Raw genomic sequence first — 16,503 nt, forward strand, 5'->3', positions numbered from 1 at the left:
ATGTTGATGTGGGCTCAGATGAAGAGTGCAGGATTCTTGAAGCAAGTAGATTTTGACTGGATAAGCATGTGGTCAGTTGGGGAAGGAAGGAATTAACCTGTTATTTGTGAAATCTGGTGAGTAGTTTCTAATTGGACTCTCCTGCGGAAGGTAGGCCATGGCAGGGGAACATTACACAGTGAAGTGGGATGTACCCATTACATTAAGCCATGAGCGACATTCTCAAGTGACTTGTTTCTACCCTTGAGTAGTGAACAAATCTTTGACTGGGCCTGGGAAACAAATGCTACATGTGGAGAGAGAGATGAAAGGCTAAATTTTAGGGGCAAATTAGAGGGTTGAGATGAAGGTCTTTGTGGCCTTTCGCTTAAGGTAAACAAGAAATTCTCTAGGACTGTGGCTGAGAATCAAATTTCCGTGGAGTAAAAAAGGCACTGAAAGGAAAAAAAGGTGAAAAAAGAGGGCAGTGGAAGCATGTTCCTCTGGTGGAAGTGGAGTTGGCCATTCAAGAAGAAAGAATAGTCAAAGTGGGGAATGGGCTGGAGCTTTATTTAGAGTTGAAAAAGGAGTGAGTTTAAATAGCCAGTTTCTCGGTAGCATTGAGTAGGTGACGCTTTGTGTAAGGCTCTGCTGTATATAGTTGAGAATTTTCTTACTTTAGTATGGTTTCTCATTATTAGTCTCACCCCTGGTTTTCTCTGTAGCAGACATATACAGAGCCACTAGGATTACTGCAGTATCTTCTTCCTGGCTTTCAATTCCCTGTTTTCTTTCCCTATTCTGTCCATCCATCCATCCCTTGATCTTCCATATCTCCCTCCATCCATCCATCCCACCGTTGTCAAGTTCGGCTTCCTTCTGCAGACCTTGCTCCATGAAAGGGACTTCAGCGACACCCCGCTCACTTGTACCTCACAATTTGCACTGCTTTCTTGCGCCTTCTAGAGCCATAACCACATGCCGTCATCCCACCCCCTGCTTCCCTTCCTGGTCTTATCCCAGGAATGTTCCTTCAGGGTGTAGAACGGGGGACCGTACGACAATGGGGACCACCGACCTGACTCGGTTTTCAGTGTAACGTTACTGTATCTGTTTCTTTGGTTAAATATCGGGCCGTTCCCGTCCATTCTGGTTCTGTGTGGGGAGGGGCTTGATGCCTCCGACCCAGAATCATGAGCTGGCTAACTGCCTCTCTCATGGATGGCCCTGAAGCTGGAAAAAAAGAAGGAGACAGAGGGACAGAGGGAGAGAGACAAAGAGACAGGGACGGCAGATCCTGGAAAGTGGGGTGGCAGATTGGGGCATGCTGGAGGGAGAATGAGAACGGGCACTGACTGGGCAGCGGGTGCCCAGAGGAGGCAGCGCCCCTTGGCTCTTCGCCATCAGTGGCCTTTCTCAGTGGTCATCCCAGTCCCTCTAGTCTTGACCGCTACCCCCTCCTCCTCGATGCTGTCATCTCCTGCCTGCTTTCTGCTCCCGCTGCTCCCACTTCTGGGTTTCTAGAATTCACCTATCCCTTCCACATCCCAAGGGTTGGGGGCACAGCACCCCTCAATCTGGAAAATCCTTTGCCCCAGAGAAGTCTGAATTATTGTTATTAAAAGAGAAATTATGTTGTTGCCATACAGCCTGTACACAGATTTTGTGCATTTCCGAATTTTTGAACTTTTTTCTCTGTCATCTGCACATGTCGGCCTCCGCCTGAAAATCAACTCCCCCCAAATTCCCCTTCACTTATTAGGCCGGCCCAGGCCACTTGCCAGCGGCCAGGCCTCCTTTCTCTTGCTCTGGAGCTGGCCCCACGGTCCTGGGAGGCCCACTTGTGAATCTTCAGCCTCGGTCCTCTTCTCTCTAGGTCCCTGTTTCCGGTCCCTGTTTCCGGCCCCGGCCAGACCCTTGCTCCACAGGCAGCCCATCTTCCCAAAGGCAGCCTGGCCTCTGATTTCTCTCTCCACCTGGCCACTCTCTGATTTCCAACAGGCGGGCGGTGTGGGCAAGACTGGACCGGAACTGAGGGCTGGCTTCAGACCCGGCCTCAGGTGTTTCCTAACTGCGGCCCTGCCTCTGTTTCCCTGACTGTAAAATGGGGATAATAATGAACCAGACTCCCAAATGGAGTCATATTTGTGAGGTGCTGGCTCACTCTCGGCGCCTGGGAAGTGCTTCTGCCCTTCTTACCCCCGTTTCTGTTCCAAGGTTCCCTCCTCCTGCCCTTCGCTCCCCGGCTTCAGGCCCCCAGCCCATTTTCCTGGGATAGTCTTGGCCTGTCTGTGCTGTCTGCTGGGACCTGTCTACTGCTTGGAAGCTGTCAGGGGCTCCCTGTTCCTTCCAAAATAAAACAAAAACTTCTCCACTTAGCATCAGTCTGCCCCTAAGTGGTACTTTGTGACATTTCTTTTTTTTCTTCCCATTGCCTCTCCTTTCTAAGATGGAGTTTCTCCAAAGTCTTCCCTCTTCATCCAAGGCCCAGTCAGCTCCGGTCTCTTTGGGCTCTCTCCCCTCATTGTGGCGACTTCCCTGCCCCCCCCCCCCAATTGCATTCAGATTCCTTGTACAGCAAGAGTTGCTTTTTCTTTTCTTCTCCAGCACCTGCACAACGGTTCTTTCCTCCTGCCTTTGATTAGTGTCCGATCTTAAGCAAGTCCCTTGGCCTTGTGAGGCCTGGAAAGGAATACTGGAGCCCAGGTCCTGGAGGAGAGGCAAAGAAAGGAAAGAAGGGAGAAAGCTAAAATAGAATGGAGAGCCCTGGTCCAGACACCAGAAGTGATCTGCCCTTCTCCCTGGCTCCATGGATGCATTTGTTTTTGCACTGTAGAAATGGATCCCCCTCCCTACATTTCTGTTATAACAAATATTAAAGTGGGGAAAGGGAAAGTAGTTTAGCAAAATTAACCAGGGCGGTCAAAGTGCCAGGCCTGGAGTCAGGAAGATCTGAGTTCAAATTCTGGGCAAGTCACCTCATCTTGTTTGCCTGGTTTCCTCATCTGACAAAGGAGCTGGAGAAGGGAATGGGAAGCTGCTCCAGTCTCCAGCAAGAAATCCTCCTTCCCACTTTCCCCAAAAAGGGGATCATGGAGGGTTGGACATGATTGCTAAGGGCTGAACAACAAAAATCTGAGCCGTCCGGAAGCCGTGCGGCAGCCCCCTAAACTCCACCTTTGCATTTAAGGGGGAGAGCTGCCTTTTCTCACTTCTCTGGGACCAAGCTCAGGCGTTCTAAGTTGTCAGCATTCTGTTTAGGTTGTTTTTTGTTCTTTCTACAGTTATCCCTTCTACCTACCTCGAGGGGGTTGGGGCGTGCACGTCTGTGTGATCTGGAAAATCCACATAAAATTTTTTGACCCTTCCTTCGTACCAGAGAAGAAGTCTGAATTATTATGGTATTAAAAGATAAAATATGTTGATATTATAGCATACTATGCTTCTATTTTATTCATTGCTGAATTTTAGAACGTTTCCTGTGTTGTTTGCTGGCATTTATGTGTAGTCTGTGGCTTTTGCAAAACTCCCTCCAAATTTCCATATAATTTCATATGTTGACCCCATGATATATCAGAAGCATGATGAGGAAAGTTCTGCATCTGTCCATGTGTCTTTCCCATCCTTCTTTGACTTCTTCAGTCATCATTTCTTATGTCACAGCGATACGCCATTAGAGCCAGGTACCAGATAATATGGTCAGCCATTTTCCATTTGATGGGCACACGGATCACTGTCTTTTGGTACCACCAAAAACGTTGCTACGGTTCTTTTGGTGTCTGTAACTATTCTGGGGCATGTACTGGGATCCCTTGACGCAAAGATGAGGGACTTCTGTGGAATTCCCAACCACTCCCAGAGTGGCGATCCTCAGTGCAGACCTCCAGCCACAGGTACCAGTGAGCTGATTCTCCCGCAGCTTAGCTGACATTGACCATTTTGGTTTGATGCCATTTTTGCCACTTTGCTCAGAATTAATTTGAGTTGTACACCTGTTACCATTCGTGATTCAGAGCCCTCTTTTGGTGGTTAGTAGTTAAGCATTTGTCATTTGAGAACTGTGTCCCTCTGCTTTAACCACATGGAAGAGCTTGTTTTAGGTGTTCAGGGGCTGATCAGCACAGGAGTATTTATCTCCATCCCTTGGGCAGAACAGCGTGATGTTTAAAGGAATTTGTTGGTTTGCAGTGGCCTTGCTTCCAACTGAGAAAGAGAATTGCTTGTCGACCCAGAGAGCGGTCTCCAGTCAGATGAAGGACTTCCCTTTCCCTCATACAGTGGGGCAAGGATAAGGACCTGCCTCCCTTCAGTTCACTGAGTATTTATCAAGTAGTTATTACTCCGCTCCAGAAAGGACGCTATATTTAGAGATAGAGAGAGAAAAAGGAAGAGTCCCTGCTTTCAAAGAGCTTAGATTTTACTGAGAAAACAGCTCAGGGGTTCTCAACCTATGTCTAAGAATGCCGGCTCTTGATTTTAGATAGTATAGAAACAAATGTATGTCTCATTTTTATTTTCTTTGATAGAATTTTCTATTTCTATGATTTGTTTATAGATCAAAAATCTTTAGACTTGTTATTGTTTCCAGTTGATTTTTAATCCTTTCTTCAAAAGTTCTTTAATGTAATTTTTATTGAATTGTCAGTAAAAATATATAGTTAACATTATGCTTTTTTGCATTTGTTTGTAAGGTTTTTATCATTCTAATACATGGAGAAGGGAAGTAAATAAGCATTTATATCTCATCTACTATGCACCAGATCCTATGCTACAAAGGTTATTTCCTACAAATATTATTTCATCTGATCTTCACCACCACTTTGAAAAGTAGGTACAGTTATTACCATTTTAAAGTTGAGGGAAGTGAGGTAAAGAGAAGTTAAGCAACATGTTCAGGATCATACAGTTAGGATAGATGTCTGGATTTGAACTCAGGTCTTTCAGTTTCCCAGTCCAGCACTCTCTCTACTATGCCATCGGCCGCATCAAATGGTCAGTTTTCGTAACGGTTCCTTGCCCAGCTGAGAACAAGTATATTCCTTTCTGATCCCATTCCATAATTTCCAGAAATCTCTCATATATAACTTTTCCAAAATTGGACTCAAGCCCTTAACTTCTTTTTTGTTCATTTTCCCCCTTATATTTGTCTAAGTCTGAAAGAGTTATGTTGCGATCCCCCAACTATTACAATTTTACTGTCCATTTCTCCCTATAAATTTACTTTTTGTGTATAGATGTTATTTTTTGGTGCATATTTAGGATCATTGATTTACAGATTTGTAGTTAGAAGAAACTTTAAAAGCCAAGTGAGACCAAGTGATTTACTCAGAAGGGTAAATGCCTTTGGTGGGTTTTGAATACAGGACTTCCTGAATAATAAGCATAATGCATTTTTCTTATTTGTGTTTCTTAATCCTGTCTATTTTAATAACATTCCTTGTCTGGCATTATGATTGTTGCCCCTGCTTTTTTGAGTTCATCTGAAACAAAAGTTTTGCTTCAGCTACTTATTTACCTCTGTGCGAATCTTTATTTTTCAACCGTATTTTCAAACGTCTATTGTTGCATTCTGCTTTCTAAACTATTTTGCTATCCTTGTTCATTTTTTGCGTGAGTTCATATCATTCATATTAATAGTTAAAATTTAATAACTATTTTCTATCTTTCTATACTTTTCCTTTTCTTTGACCTCTCTAGCCCTTTCTTTACAACATAGAATGTGGAGGAAAAAAAAGGGATATGATAAATTTTTGTAATGTATAATTAAAATTTTCTGATCCTATTCTTCTGCTCTTCATCTCTGTGCTTAGACCAGATCCTGATCACTGATTCTTCTATTTCTTTTTTAAAATTTTGATCATTTTCCTTTCTAAGGTTAAAATTGTTTTGTTTTGGACTACTCAGGCCCTATTTCTAGCCTTCCTCTTAAATTTCCCCCTTCGCTTCTTTACTTATTTCCCTACTGACTTGACTATTTCTTTCCCAAAATATGTTTTTGTATGTTCAACTCTGCTTTGCTTAGTTTAGAGAACAATTAGATTCATGAGATGCCTTCTTTCCCCATCCCTTTCTCCAAGTTTGTCTTCCTTGTCTGCCAGTTCTGAGAAATAGCGAGTTCTGCTTCCTTCATCGGTCTTTAATATATTCCTTTTTTTTCCTTGCTTTTCTTTCCTCTCTTAAAACCAACACTATAAACAGTCCGTCCTCAGGCCTTCTTTTTTATTTTCTGCACTCCTCTATAATACTAGAAATTAGTGGCATTCTGAAGAGACACTTGTCACATTTCCCACTCTTAGAACGTCAGCACTTCACTTTCCCATTGTTTACATGCATTTACCTTTTTAGGTTTCTCATTGTTTTTCAGAGATTCTACTAAGATCTTGTCTTTTGATTAGGAATCCTTCAAAGTCTTCTGTTCTGTTAAAGATCTCTTTTGTTTTTAACCTGTCAGATTGTGCTCAGCTTTGAAAGGTAAGTTATTCATGTTGTGATAGGGTAGGCCTGGGACAAGTCGCTCTCTTAGTTCAGGTTCAAGGCTGGAGTAAAGTAAGACACTTGAACATCATGTACTGACCAGAAGGAGACTGATTTAGCCATTGTGCAGAAAGGACACTCAATAGGGATGGAGGGCTTGACTAGATACTCATGCAGAAATGAGCCTGGTCAGCAGGGCAGGACATGGAGGGGACTGGCCTGCCCTGACTAGGAAGCCTGGGGACCTGGCCCGGGCAGGGCTTGGTGATGTCCCAGCTGGTCCAGGGAGAGGGACACAACACAGAAGAGTTGGGCCCTCTATGGGTACGACCACTGGGAGAGCTTTAGGAACCATTGCACTGACTAGGGAATCTTTCCGGGAGCTCCTGATCTTGTGAGACGCTTGGGAAGGGTAGTTCTAGAGCGGGAAAACAACACTGAAGCAGACAGCTTTCCCCTGGCGGCTCCTGGACAGTCCTGCCTTCTGAAGGGGAGACAGGACAGGGGTGGGAGGAGCCTGAGGTGGCCTGGCTATCAGTGTCCGTGGTCGGGCCCGTCTGACCGGCGCAGGCTCCTCTGTGTGGTTCACAGGTGTCTCCTAATGTAAAGTGGTGACGAGGAGAGTCCAAGGGGCGTTGGGGCCCCAGCAACTATGGTGACATGTCAGCAGAGTCAACCAACTGTGCAAGGGAGCCAGGAGGGCGTTCCCTATGGCAGTGTGGTCCGTCCTGATGCTGGCTCTGATCCTGACAGAGGAAGGGGGGGGGGGGGGAGGAAGTGGAGGAAGAAGAGAGAGGAAAAGGAGGAGGAGGAGGAAAAGGAGAAAGAGAAGGAGGGGAAAGAGGAAGATGGTGATGGTGATACTGGAGGAGGAGGAGGATGGTGAAAATGGAGGAGGAGGAGAATGATGGTAATACTAATGGAGGAGGAGGAGGAAGAGGATGGTGATACTGATGGAGGAGGAGGATGGTGATGATGATGGAGGAGGAGGATGGTAATGATACTAATAGAGGAGAAGGAGGAGGAGGAGAATGATGATAATACTGATGGAGGAGAAGGAGGAGGAGGATGGTAATACTGATGGAGGAGGAGGAGAATGATGATAATACTGATGGAGGAGAAGGAGGAGGAGGAGGAGGATGGCAATGATGGTGATGTGACAATGACAATACTAGCTCACATTTATATAGCGCCTCTTATTTGGCAGACACTAGGCTGTGCTTTTCAAGCATTCTCTCACTTAATTCTCACAGCAACCCTGGGAAGTAGGTGCTAACCATATCTTTATTACTATATATTATACTATATACTATTTATTACTATATTACTATAAAGTACCTGAGGCAGGTGATTCCATGACCTGCACAAGGTCACAAGGCTAATCATTTTAAAGTGCCCGTAGCTCCGTTGTCCCCTGCTGCCTCTCCACTATGCCCCCTCCCCTCAGTCCACCTGAGGCAAAGTGGGCCGACAGTCCACAACCTCTGTCCATCTGAGGGACTTTCTCTTTTCTTCCCCGGGGTGGGGGTGGGGGTGGGGGGGTTGGTAAGCTCTCTTCCTTCTCTTGATCCAGGGATTCAGGATCTCCAGTCATCCAAGTGATCCCCTTTCTTCTGGAAACATTCAGCGTAAATATGTCACAGCAGTTTCGCCTCCCTGGTTCTCTTAGAAAGCAGAGCATTTCCCAACAGAATCACTTTCTTGGTTCCCCAAGACCAAGAATTTGCTTGAATAATCTTAAAAGACATTTTCCAGTAAAAGGGGATCGGAACTTTTTTTTCCCTCTCAGGAGCTATTTGAGGGAGTAGGAACTTAATGGCTCAGGTGAATGTTTTGGGAATAGAAGAAGGAAGGATCAGAGGTCAGCTAGAACTCTGACCAAAAGTAGTCTCTCCTTATCAGGTAAATCTTCCTGGAAGCTGGATCTAAGAAGATGCTGGACTGGAAAATTCTCCTTCCTAAGTTGGCATTCATTTACTTCAGATATATCTCTATTAAATGTGAGCTTTTTTAAGGCAGAGGCTACGTTTTTACCTTTATTTATAACCCCCTATCTGATCCGCAGGGCAAGGAATAGCAACTCCAGCATAAGGGGCAGCCCTTAGCATAGTGTCGGGCATATATGTATTTAATTAACATTTATCATCTGACCAAGTGCCTTGCTTTAGTTCTTCAAAGAGTAGCCTATTCCTCTCCCCTGACCTCCATCAAAGGGACAGATTTATGGGTAGATCAGTAAATGAGGGTTATCGGGATACTCAGTTGGAACACTAAATTCTACAAATCCCAGAGATTCCAGTAATTCTCTGGGCTTCCTTAAAGACTGTGGAGAAGTAAGTACCAGCAACTTGTTCTGGACTGTGTCTAGAACCTTTTGCGTTCTACCCATTATATTCCCTCAATCTGGCTGACCTGGATCTTAGATTTTTTAGGTGACTACTCCAGGCCACCCATTTGATGTAGGATCTTTGCTATTTTATTATGTCATTATGTCATCAGTGTAGTGGTGGACATCAGTGCGCTGAAAAATTGGATCTTTCAGGTCTCTGTCCACCTTGCTTTGGCTGTATTGATGGTGATAAAATTGGTGTTAGGGTTCTCTTCAGCTGCTTGCTATTTAAATTTAATTGAGCTTAATTCTTTTCTTAAAGGCAAAGGATCTTCTCTCAAAACTTGATTGGGGGGTAGGGGAAGGAGAGAGGGGTGCTTTATACTCAAATGCAGCTGCTGTCAGAACTGCCTGGTGACTTCAGACTATGTTGAGGCTGTTTTTAAGTGCATAAGAGGCCCAACTCCATGGAGTTAGAGGGCCTTCCAGATTGGACAGATGCTCCATGGATGCTGGAGTTGCTGCTACTCCTTGTCCTGCGGACCAGATTTATTCCGCTTTTGGACCTGAACTATCAGCGAATTGCTGCACAGGCAGAGTTCAGCCAGACTTGGGGTAATGGAGGTACATTCCACTAAAAACAAACTGCCGCTGGCCAGAGAACTCCATAATTCCGACCTTTGCACTGGGCTACCTGGTCCGCCACATTGACGAGGTCAGGGATGTCTAACCTAACCGAGACAACATTATTCACTTTTTAGTAGTCCGCTGTCAGTTGCCAGGAATGCACATTTCCCCTGAGGTCCATTTCTTAAAACCTTACAGTAACTGGGGTACATCTTGGTGTCCAATGTCAAACGGCCGCTTTTATCCAGATGGGAAAACCTTTGGCTTATGTGCTGTTGAAGAACCCTTACCCTGCTTGAGACGAATTTACCCACCTCCTAGGCTGGGACTGGATTATCTTTATCAAGTTTCTATTCTAAGTGCCAAACCCAAAGCTCCCTCTAGCCCTGACTCTTCAGCTGAATCTAATTATAAGGCATAAGTATGTGGGGGTCGTGTTGGGGAGGGCTAACACAGTGACAAACCCATCTCTCTTGGGAATTTCATCTCCCTTGCAGACTCCAACTGGGGACCCGACTACAATGGGAACTCATCTACATGGGGCCAGGTAAATGCAACACCTTAGCCAGTTGTCATCTAATTGATCTCACTGATTTGCAAAAGTAAGTCTTTTTGTAATGTTTTTTTATCATCATGGAACTGCAAAAAGGATCTCCAAGTTAGCTCGATTAGGTCATACTTGCATTAGCCATTTTTCTTTTTTTTTTTTTAGGTTAATAGTATTTTGTTTTTTCCAATTAACATGTGAAGATAATTTTAAACACTCATTTTTTGAAAAATTTTGAGTTCCAAATTTTTCTCCCTCCCCCTTTCCCCAAGATGACAGTCTTATGTAGGTTATTTATGTGCAATTATGTAAAATATTTTCACATTAGTCACGTTGTGAAAGAAGAAACACAACAAAAGGACAACAAAAGAAACAAAACAATAGTAGGCTTCAGTCTGCATCATCCTCTTCTCAATTCTCTGGATGCAGATAGCATAGCATTTTCCATCATGAAATTTTGGAATTTCTTGCATCACTATATTGCTGAGAAGATCTGAGTTAATCATAGATGATCGTTGCACATGTTATTGTTGCTGTGTACAGCAATCTCCTGGTACTGCTCACTTCACTCAGCATCAGTTCATGTCAGCTTTCCAAGTTTTTCAGAAGTCTGCCTGCTCATCATTTCTTACAGCACAAGGGCATTCCATTGCATTCGTACACCATATGTCCTACCTGTCCCCACGTGATGGGATCCCCTCAATTTCTAATAAGAATTGGCCAAAACAAAAAGACAAGCCCATTATCCTTTCCAAAACATCCAAAGACCTGTTCCTCTCTCGATTTCATAGTTGGTTGGCGATACCATCGTTCATTTCACGCTCCATGTTTAAAGCTTTGTGTTATCTTTAACTTGTTCTATCACCTCATATTCAGAGAATTCCCAAAACTCGTTTATTTTTTCATCCACTTCTCCAGTCTCGTCATCCCCAAACTCTTGTCATTCCAATCATTTGCTCACTAAACCTTCCTCACTCCGGGCCACCACCGGCACATTGGTCTGCTCCGGATAGAAATCGTTTCTATCACCCTTCTGCACAAACCCTTTCAGTCACTACCATTGCCACTAAAGCTCCTTTCCTCCTTTCACATGATCTGCTCTAGTCCAGAGGTTCTTAGCCCTATTGGGTCCTGTACTGCCAAGCAGGGCAGTCTGGTAAGCCTGTGAACCCCTTTTCAGAATGTTTTTCAATACATAAAGTACGTAGAATTACAAAGGAAACCAACTATGTTGAAATACTTATTAAACTATTGAGAAAATTCACATAAGCCCAGGGTAAGAAGTCCTGCTGTAGTTAAATTCATGAGAACTCACTGTCCTTTATACACAGTCTGTCTCCCGGGGCCTATTTCTATGTTTTTTGCACCTGGTTACCTCTAACTCTTCCCTGATCCCCCACCATGGAATCTCTATCCAGCCTTTTAAAAATTAAACTGCTGCCTTCTATAATGAACTCGGGCTCCACCTCCTTCTAATTGACATCTTAGAAGTTGGGAAAGAGATCACTGTAAACTCCTTAAGCAGTTAGTTACTGTGTGCCACGGTGTGTTAGGTGCTCCTACAAAGAAAAGCAAACGAGCCATCCCCTGCCTTGGAGGACTAACTCTCCAACGGGAGGTTACGGCCCCTTCGGGAACGTTTTGGACGGGGAGCCCCGCACGATGGAGGGGGAGGCAGAGGGCAGCCGCAGGGACTTAGCCGATGCTTAGTGGAGTCGGAGACGGCCGGGCGTGAAGGGGCGGGACGACGCGCTCCGGGTCGGTTCTCGGAAGCCCGAGTGCCGGGGCGGGAGGCAGCCAGGATGAGCTTCCCAAGCAGGGGCCTTGCTAGCGGGACGCGGCTAGACTTTGGCGATGACGGAACCTCCCCACTTCTTCCGCCAAAAGGCTTTGCAAAGTTTTAGGGACTCCGCCTATTGCATGTCAGCTCAAGGCCGAGGAAAGTCTTTGCCATGAGGTTTCCATCTGTCTCCGCGGCTACTGAACAGCTGCCGGCGTTTGTTGGCTCGCTCTGAATGACAGATTTCCTTCTCTTTTCATCCACAAACTAGTGTTTCCTAGACCAGGGATGAATGAGCGTGATTCCATTACGTTAACCTTGGACGGGAGCAGATCCTCCCAGAAAGGGAAAGTGAAAGCCGGGTCCAGGGCGCCAAACTGGGCTAAGGGAGGCAGGAAGTCGAATGTGGTTCAGACTTCTCTTTTTACGACGCTAGTCCTTACAAGGCTTGCACTGAACTTCTGAAAGGCCCAATCCCGCTGAGGGCGATATAGGAGCCCCCCAGGGCCCCAGGATGCTTTCTGAGGGTATACCCCCCACACACACCGGGTCCCGGGCTGGGGGAGTCTTCTCAGCGCGGGCTGCCTTCGCAGGCTCCGCCTCTCCCGGAGGAGCTGGAGTTGCCGCCGGCAGCGCCTCCTGCTGCCGGCTACCCGCCTCTCCCTACGACCGCAGAGCCGAACCTATGACGTATTGGCCGAGGCTGGAAATGGCCATGCCGGAATTGTTCATCAATCACCTACTGCGGCCCACCGCTAAAAATGCATGAGATACGCCCCCTCGCGGTCCTCAGGCTCCTCTCCTCGCGCATGCGTACTGAGAACTTCCGGGGAGCCCGGCGGAGAAGCGACTAGAACGGCGTATGGCGCCTACGTCACACGCACTCCGAAAGGCGCAGCCATAGCCTTGCTACGTCAAGCCACGTGGCTTGACGTGGGAAGGCAAGAAGCAGAAGCGTCTGCCTCTGGGAGTTGAAGTCTCTTCAGGGGGCGAAGTGGAGGGAAAATGAGATCATTTTTCCTTCCAGCTCCTTGGGTTTTAGCTTTCTTCTAAGTGAAAGCCAGCACAGCGTCTGATCTCTGTGGGGTCATGATAGGCTGCGCCTTATCACAAGGGTAGATCACAGTCCTGATTCTCGCCTAACCTCAGAGATTTAACCCAAATTCTCGTGAAACTTTGGGGTCACAGACCGTATTTCTCGCCTCGGCTCTGCCCCGACCCAAACTTCCACCCGGGATGTTGACGGGCCCGTTGCCCACGCCCCTCCCTTTTCCGTCTAAAGCTTCCTACCGCGAGGCTCGAATAAAAGCTGGTGGCTGGGGCCGTGGTTTCCCACGTGCGGCCGGCTCGCACCTCTAGAACCACCTGCAGCGCGGAGTAGCGTCTGATTCTGGGGCCGCCTCCTCTTTCACTGACTCGCCCTTCTTCCGCCCCACGTGCATTGGATCCAAGTCTTCCCCAACTGCCATAGAATCACGTCAATCCTTCCTTGAAATTGGAAGGAAACTAGTTGTGGTAGGACCGACGCTTATTAGCGAAAAGTCACTTCCTTCCGCCCCGGGTCCCTCAGACATGACTTGGGTGGGGCGGGTTCCTGCAGGCCTCTTCCCGTTCCCTAGAGATCGCCGGCTGGGGGCTCGCGGTTGCGGGCCTGGCCTGGCGCGTGGCCTCGTGTGACCAGCAGGCCCCTGTGGCGGGGCAGCCGGCCCTGCGGGAGCTGTAGCAGCCTTGCTTCCTGGGGACGTCACTTTGTTCTCAAGGTTGGCGCAGGGACTTTTATTGAACACATGCCTGAATGTACGGGGGCGGGGGGGGGTTCTTTCAGGAAGCGACTGGCGTATCGCTTCCATTTTCACTCGGCCCTCTGGTTCTCTTAGTTTTGGACAATTGTCTTCAATGATTTCTTGAAAGCATTACGTCCAGGCTTGGGGCTGTTGGTTTTGGGTTTGTTTTGGTCTCCTCCCCAACCTCATTTAGTAGTTCTTAGTTTAGCTCTTTTATCCTCTTTTCCAAGTCACTTATTTTTGATTGTAGATGCCTTACGTTTCGTTCTACCTTTTCTACTCTTTTTATCTTGTTCTGATGTTTCTCATTGTCTAGTAAAATTGAGCTTTTTCGCTCTTAGAATTTTTCAGGGTGTCTGCTACTTTCATAAGATTTTCTATCTGTCCTAATATGTTCTCTTCCTAGGTTTTTTCCCCCTCCATATCTTTTATTTAATTTTGTATTTCTTGCATCCTTTCTTCCTTGGATTCTTAACGTCCGTGTGGCCAAGCCATTCATTTCTCTGAGATGCTACTTCACCTTGTGAATTTCTTATTTATTTTCATCTTCTGGCTTTATCTTTTGGACTTCTCAGCATCCAAAGGTTTTTTTTTTTTTTTTTAATTGTATTTTGTGTTTTCTCCTGGTATTTCATATCGCTAGCTAAATTTTCTAATTAGATCTTTGTGCTTGGGTCAGATTCTTCTTCTCATCCATTCTTTTGGAGTCTTAGGTACAATTACGGCTGTGAATTGTGATACTGTCACACCATTTGGGGGACTCTTATTGGGGATTATGGCCTTCCTACTTTTATTATTTTTTTTTGAATAATTTGAAGAGAGCTAAATGATTTTATCTTAGGTGTGGCTTTTGTGAGTAAAATTGTTGATGCTGGAAGAAACCGATACAAAACCAGAACATTGAGGAATCAATAAGACTTTGTTGAGTTCACCAGCAAGGGAGATTCATTCAGTGGTGTCCTAGATTACCTGAAGGAATAAAAGGATTAGACTTCTATAGGTTTTAATTAAGAAAGAAATAGATTAAGTATAGGTACCTCTTGATTGTATAGGGCTTTTCCCTAGGGATTTAGGGATAGAATTGGGAACCTATAATAGGAAAGGCTCTTTTTCAGGTGAGCAGTTTCTTGTTATCCACCCTACAAAATGGGACTGTTCTGAATATTACTGTTTCAGCAAAAAGAAGGCTGCAGGCAGGACTCTCCCAGCAATGCAAACAGGGTCAGGAACAAAATGGAGAACTTCAGACAAAATGGAGTCGCTTTGGTTTTCTTGGCTACCTGCAGTTTTTACCTAGGTCCAAAACTAAGAGTGAATGAGGATCGTGATACATTTGTAGCTTACTTGAGGGAGACAAGTGGTTTTGGTTAGAACGCAATTTGCTCCAATGTATACTCCATTCAGTACAAAGTTGGTGGTGTATTCCATATTCCTGAAGTAGTTGAACATTATGAGAGCCACTCCTTATAAATGTGACCAACCTCTTGCCACTACCAAGGAGGTCTGTCGTAGGAGATATCTTTGGTTGAGCAGAGTTGTGTTGGATGTTTTAGGAATCAATGACAATCAAGGATGTGGCGGTAGACTTCGTCAGGGAAGAGTTGGGGCAACTGGCTCAGAGGAACTTAAAAAAAAAGGGATGTTGGACATTTATAGGAATCTCATCTCCCTGGATGAGGACAACTTTCCTCTGTAAGTCAGCATCTGCACATGATGGGATGGGGAGGGAGAAATAGTCTTTGCATTCTTGACTTGGAACTTTGCAGTACTTGGCTGAATTATTGGGATCCAGGCAGATGCCATATGTTGTCAGGAGATCTCTAATCCCTTAGGACCAAGAGACAGATATTCTACTCCCTGTTTCCAGGTGGAAAAAGTGTGTTTGTATCACTGATAAGTTTCATGAGCTTCACTTTCTGTCCCTGTGGGTGTTCCTTCCCTGTTCTTTGTTCCATCAGGTCGGAGTTTGTCCTGTAATGTCCCATAGCAGATCGCTGAAGACTAGGAAAGATGAATTTGTTTTTTGAGGCCATACTTGTCAACATAACACACAGATAATCTTATTACAGTTCTCTAGATCTTCTTAGCACATCTTTTTCCTGATAAGAGAAAATAATAATAATACATGTGATAAAAACTAACTTCTCTGAAGAGCTCTTGGGTTTGCCAAATGCTTTTTGTACATTATCCGATTTGATCATCTCAACCACCCTGCTCTAGATCTGATCCCCATTTTGCAGGTGAATAAAGAGGCGTGGAGAGGTTAAGTGAGTTGCCTAAAGCTCATAAGTGTCGGGTGATATTTGCACCTACTTCTGCTTTATCCTATTTGCTTCTTTCCCAAAGCGAGGTAGCAGATTGGATGGAATACTGGACTGGGAACCTGAGAGTGGCTCGAGTTCAAATTCTGCTTCAGATGCTGATGGGCCAGTCACTCGACCTCTCTTAACCTTAGTTTCTTCATCTGTAAAGGGGGGATAATAGTATCTGCCGCACAGGCTGTTGGGAAGAGCTAATGGAGGCTGTGCGAACCTCCTAACCCTAGCTGCATGCTGCTGTGAGGAAGGGTGCAGACTTCTGACGTAACGGTACAAAACGCTTTCCCGCATCGTTTTCCACGAGCAGGGCTTCCAGCTTCCAAGCCAGATGCCACCTTCCAGTTGAAGACGCGAGAAGCACCATGGACGCCAAACAGAAGAGGCTGCAGCGACACCTGTCGGGGTGAGTAGGTGAAAGCCAGGCCTCGGGCAGGCGCGGCCGAGCTCCCCCCCCCCCCCGCGCCCCCTGGCGGAAGGGCACGAGGAGCCTCGCTCGGGGGCCTCCCAGCTCGCGAGACGGGGCTGGAGCTTCTCCGCGTGCGCGGCCTCGCGCCTCCCTGTGGTCCCCTTGGGCCCCGCCAGCCGCCGCTCGCAGCCGTAGGTCTGGGAGCGATTCGGAGGAAGGGTTTGGGAAGCGGGGAGGGGGGGGAGGGCAGGGGGGTGGA

At 46.1% G+C, this 16,503-nt stretch overlaps 1 protein-coding gene across 6 annotated transcripts in view; it reads left to right on the plus strand.

Moving 5' to 3' along the window:
- The window catches only part of LOC105750217 (intestine-specific homeobox), a 45,979-nt gene that overhangs the window by 3,309 nt on the left and 26,167 nt on the right, over nucleotides 1-16,503 (plus strand). For 2 of the 6 annotated variants that reach the window (XM_031963937.1, XM_031963938.1), the window contains exons 3-4: nucleotides 9,907-9,956; nucleotides 16,146-16,241. In XM_031963937.1, the coding sequence (XP_031819797.1) occupies nucleotides 9,907-9,956; nucleotides 16,146-16,241 (146 nt within the window). Of the gene's footprint in view, nucleotides 1-8,026; nucleotides 8,472-9,906; nucleotides 9,957-16,145; nucleotides 16,242-16,503 lie in introns of those variants that run through there. The other 4 variants (XR_004233533.1, XR_004233532.1, XR_004233534.1 and 1 more) reach the window with 3 other exon arrangements.

This window comes from Sarcophilus harrisii, chromosome 3 (assembly GCF_902635505.1).
Source record: "Sarcophilus harrisii chromosome 3, mSarHar1.11, whole genome shotgun sequence".
Classification (NCBI taxonomy): Eukaryota; Metazoa; Chordata; class Mammalia; order Dasyuromorphia; family Dasyuridae; genus Sarcophilus; species Sarcophilus harrisii.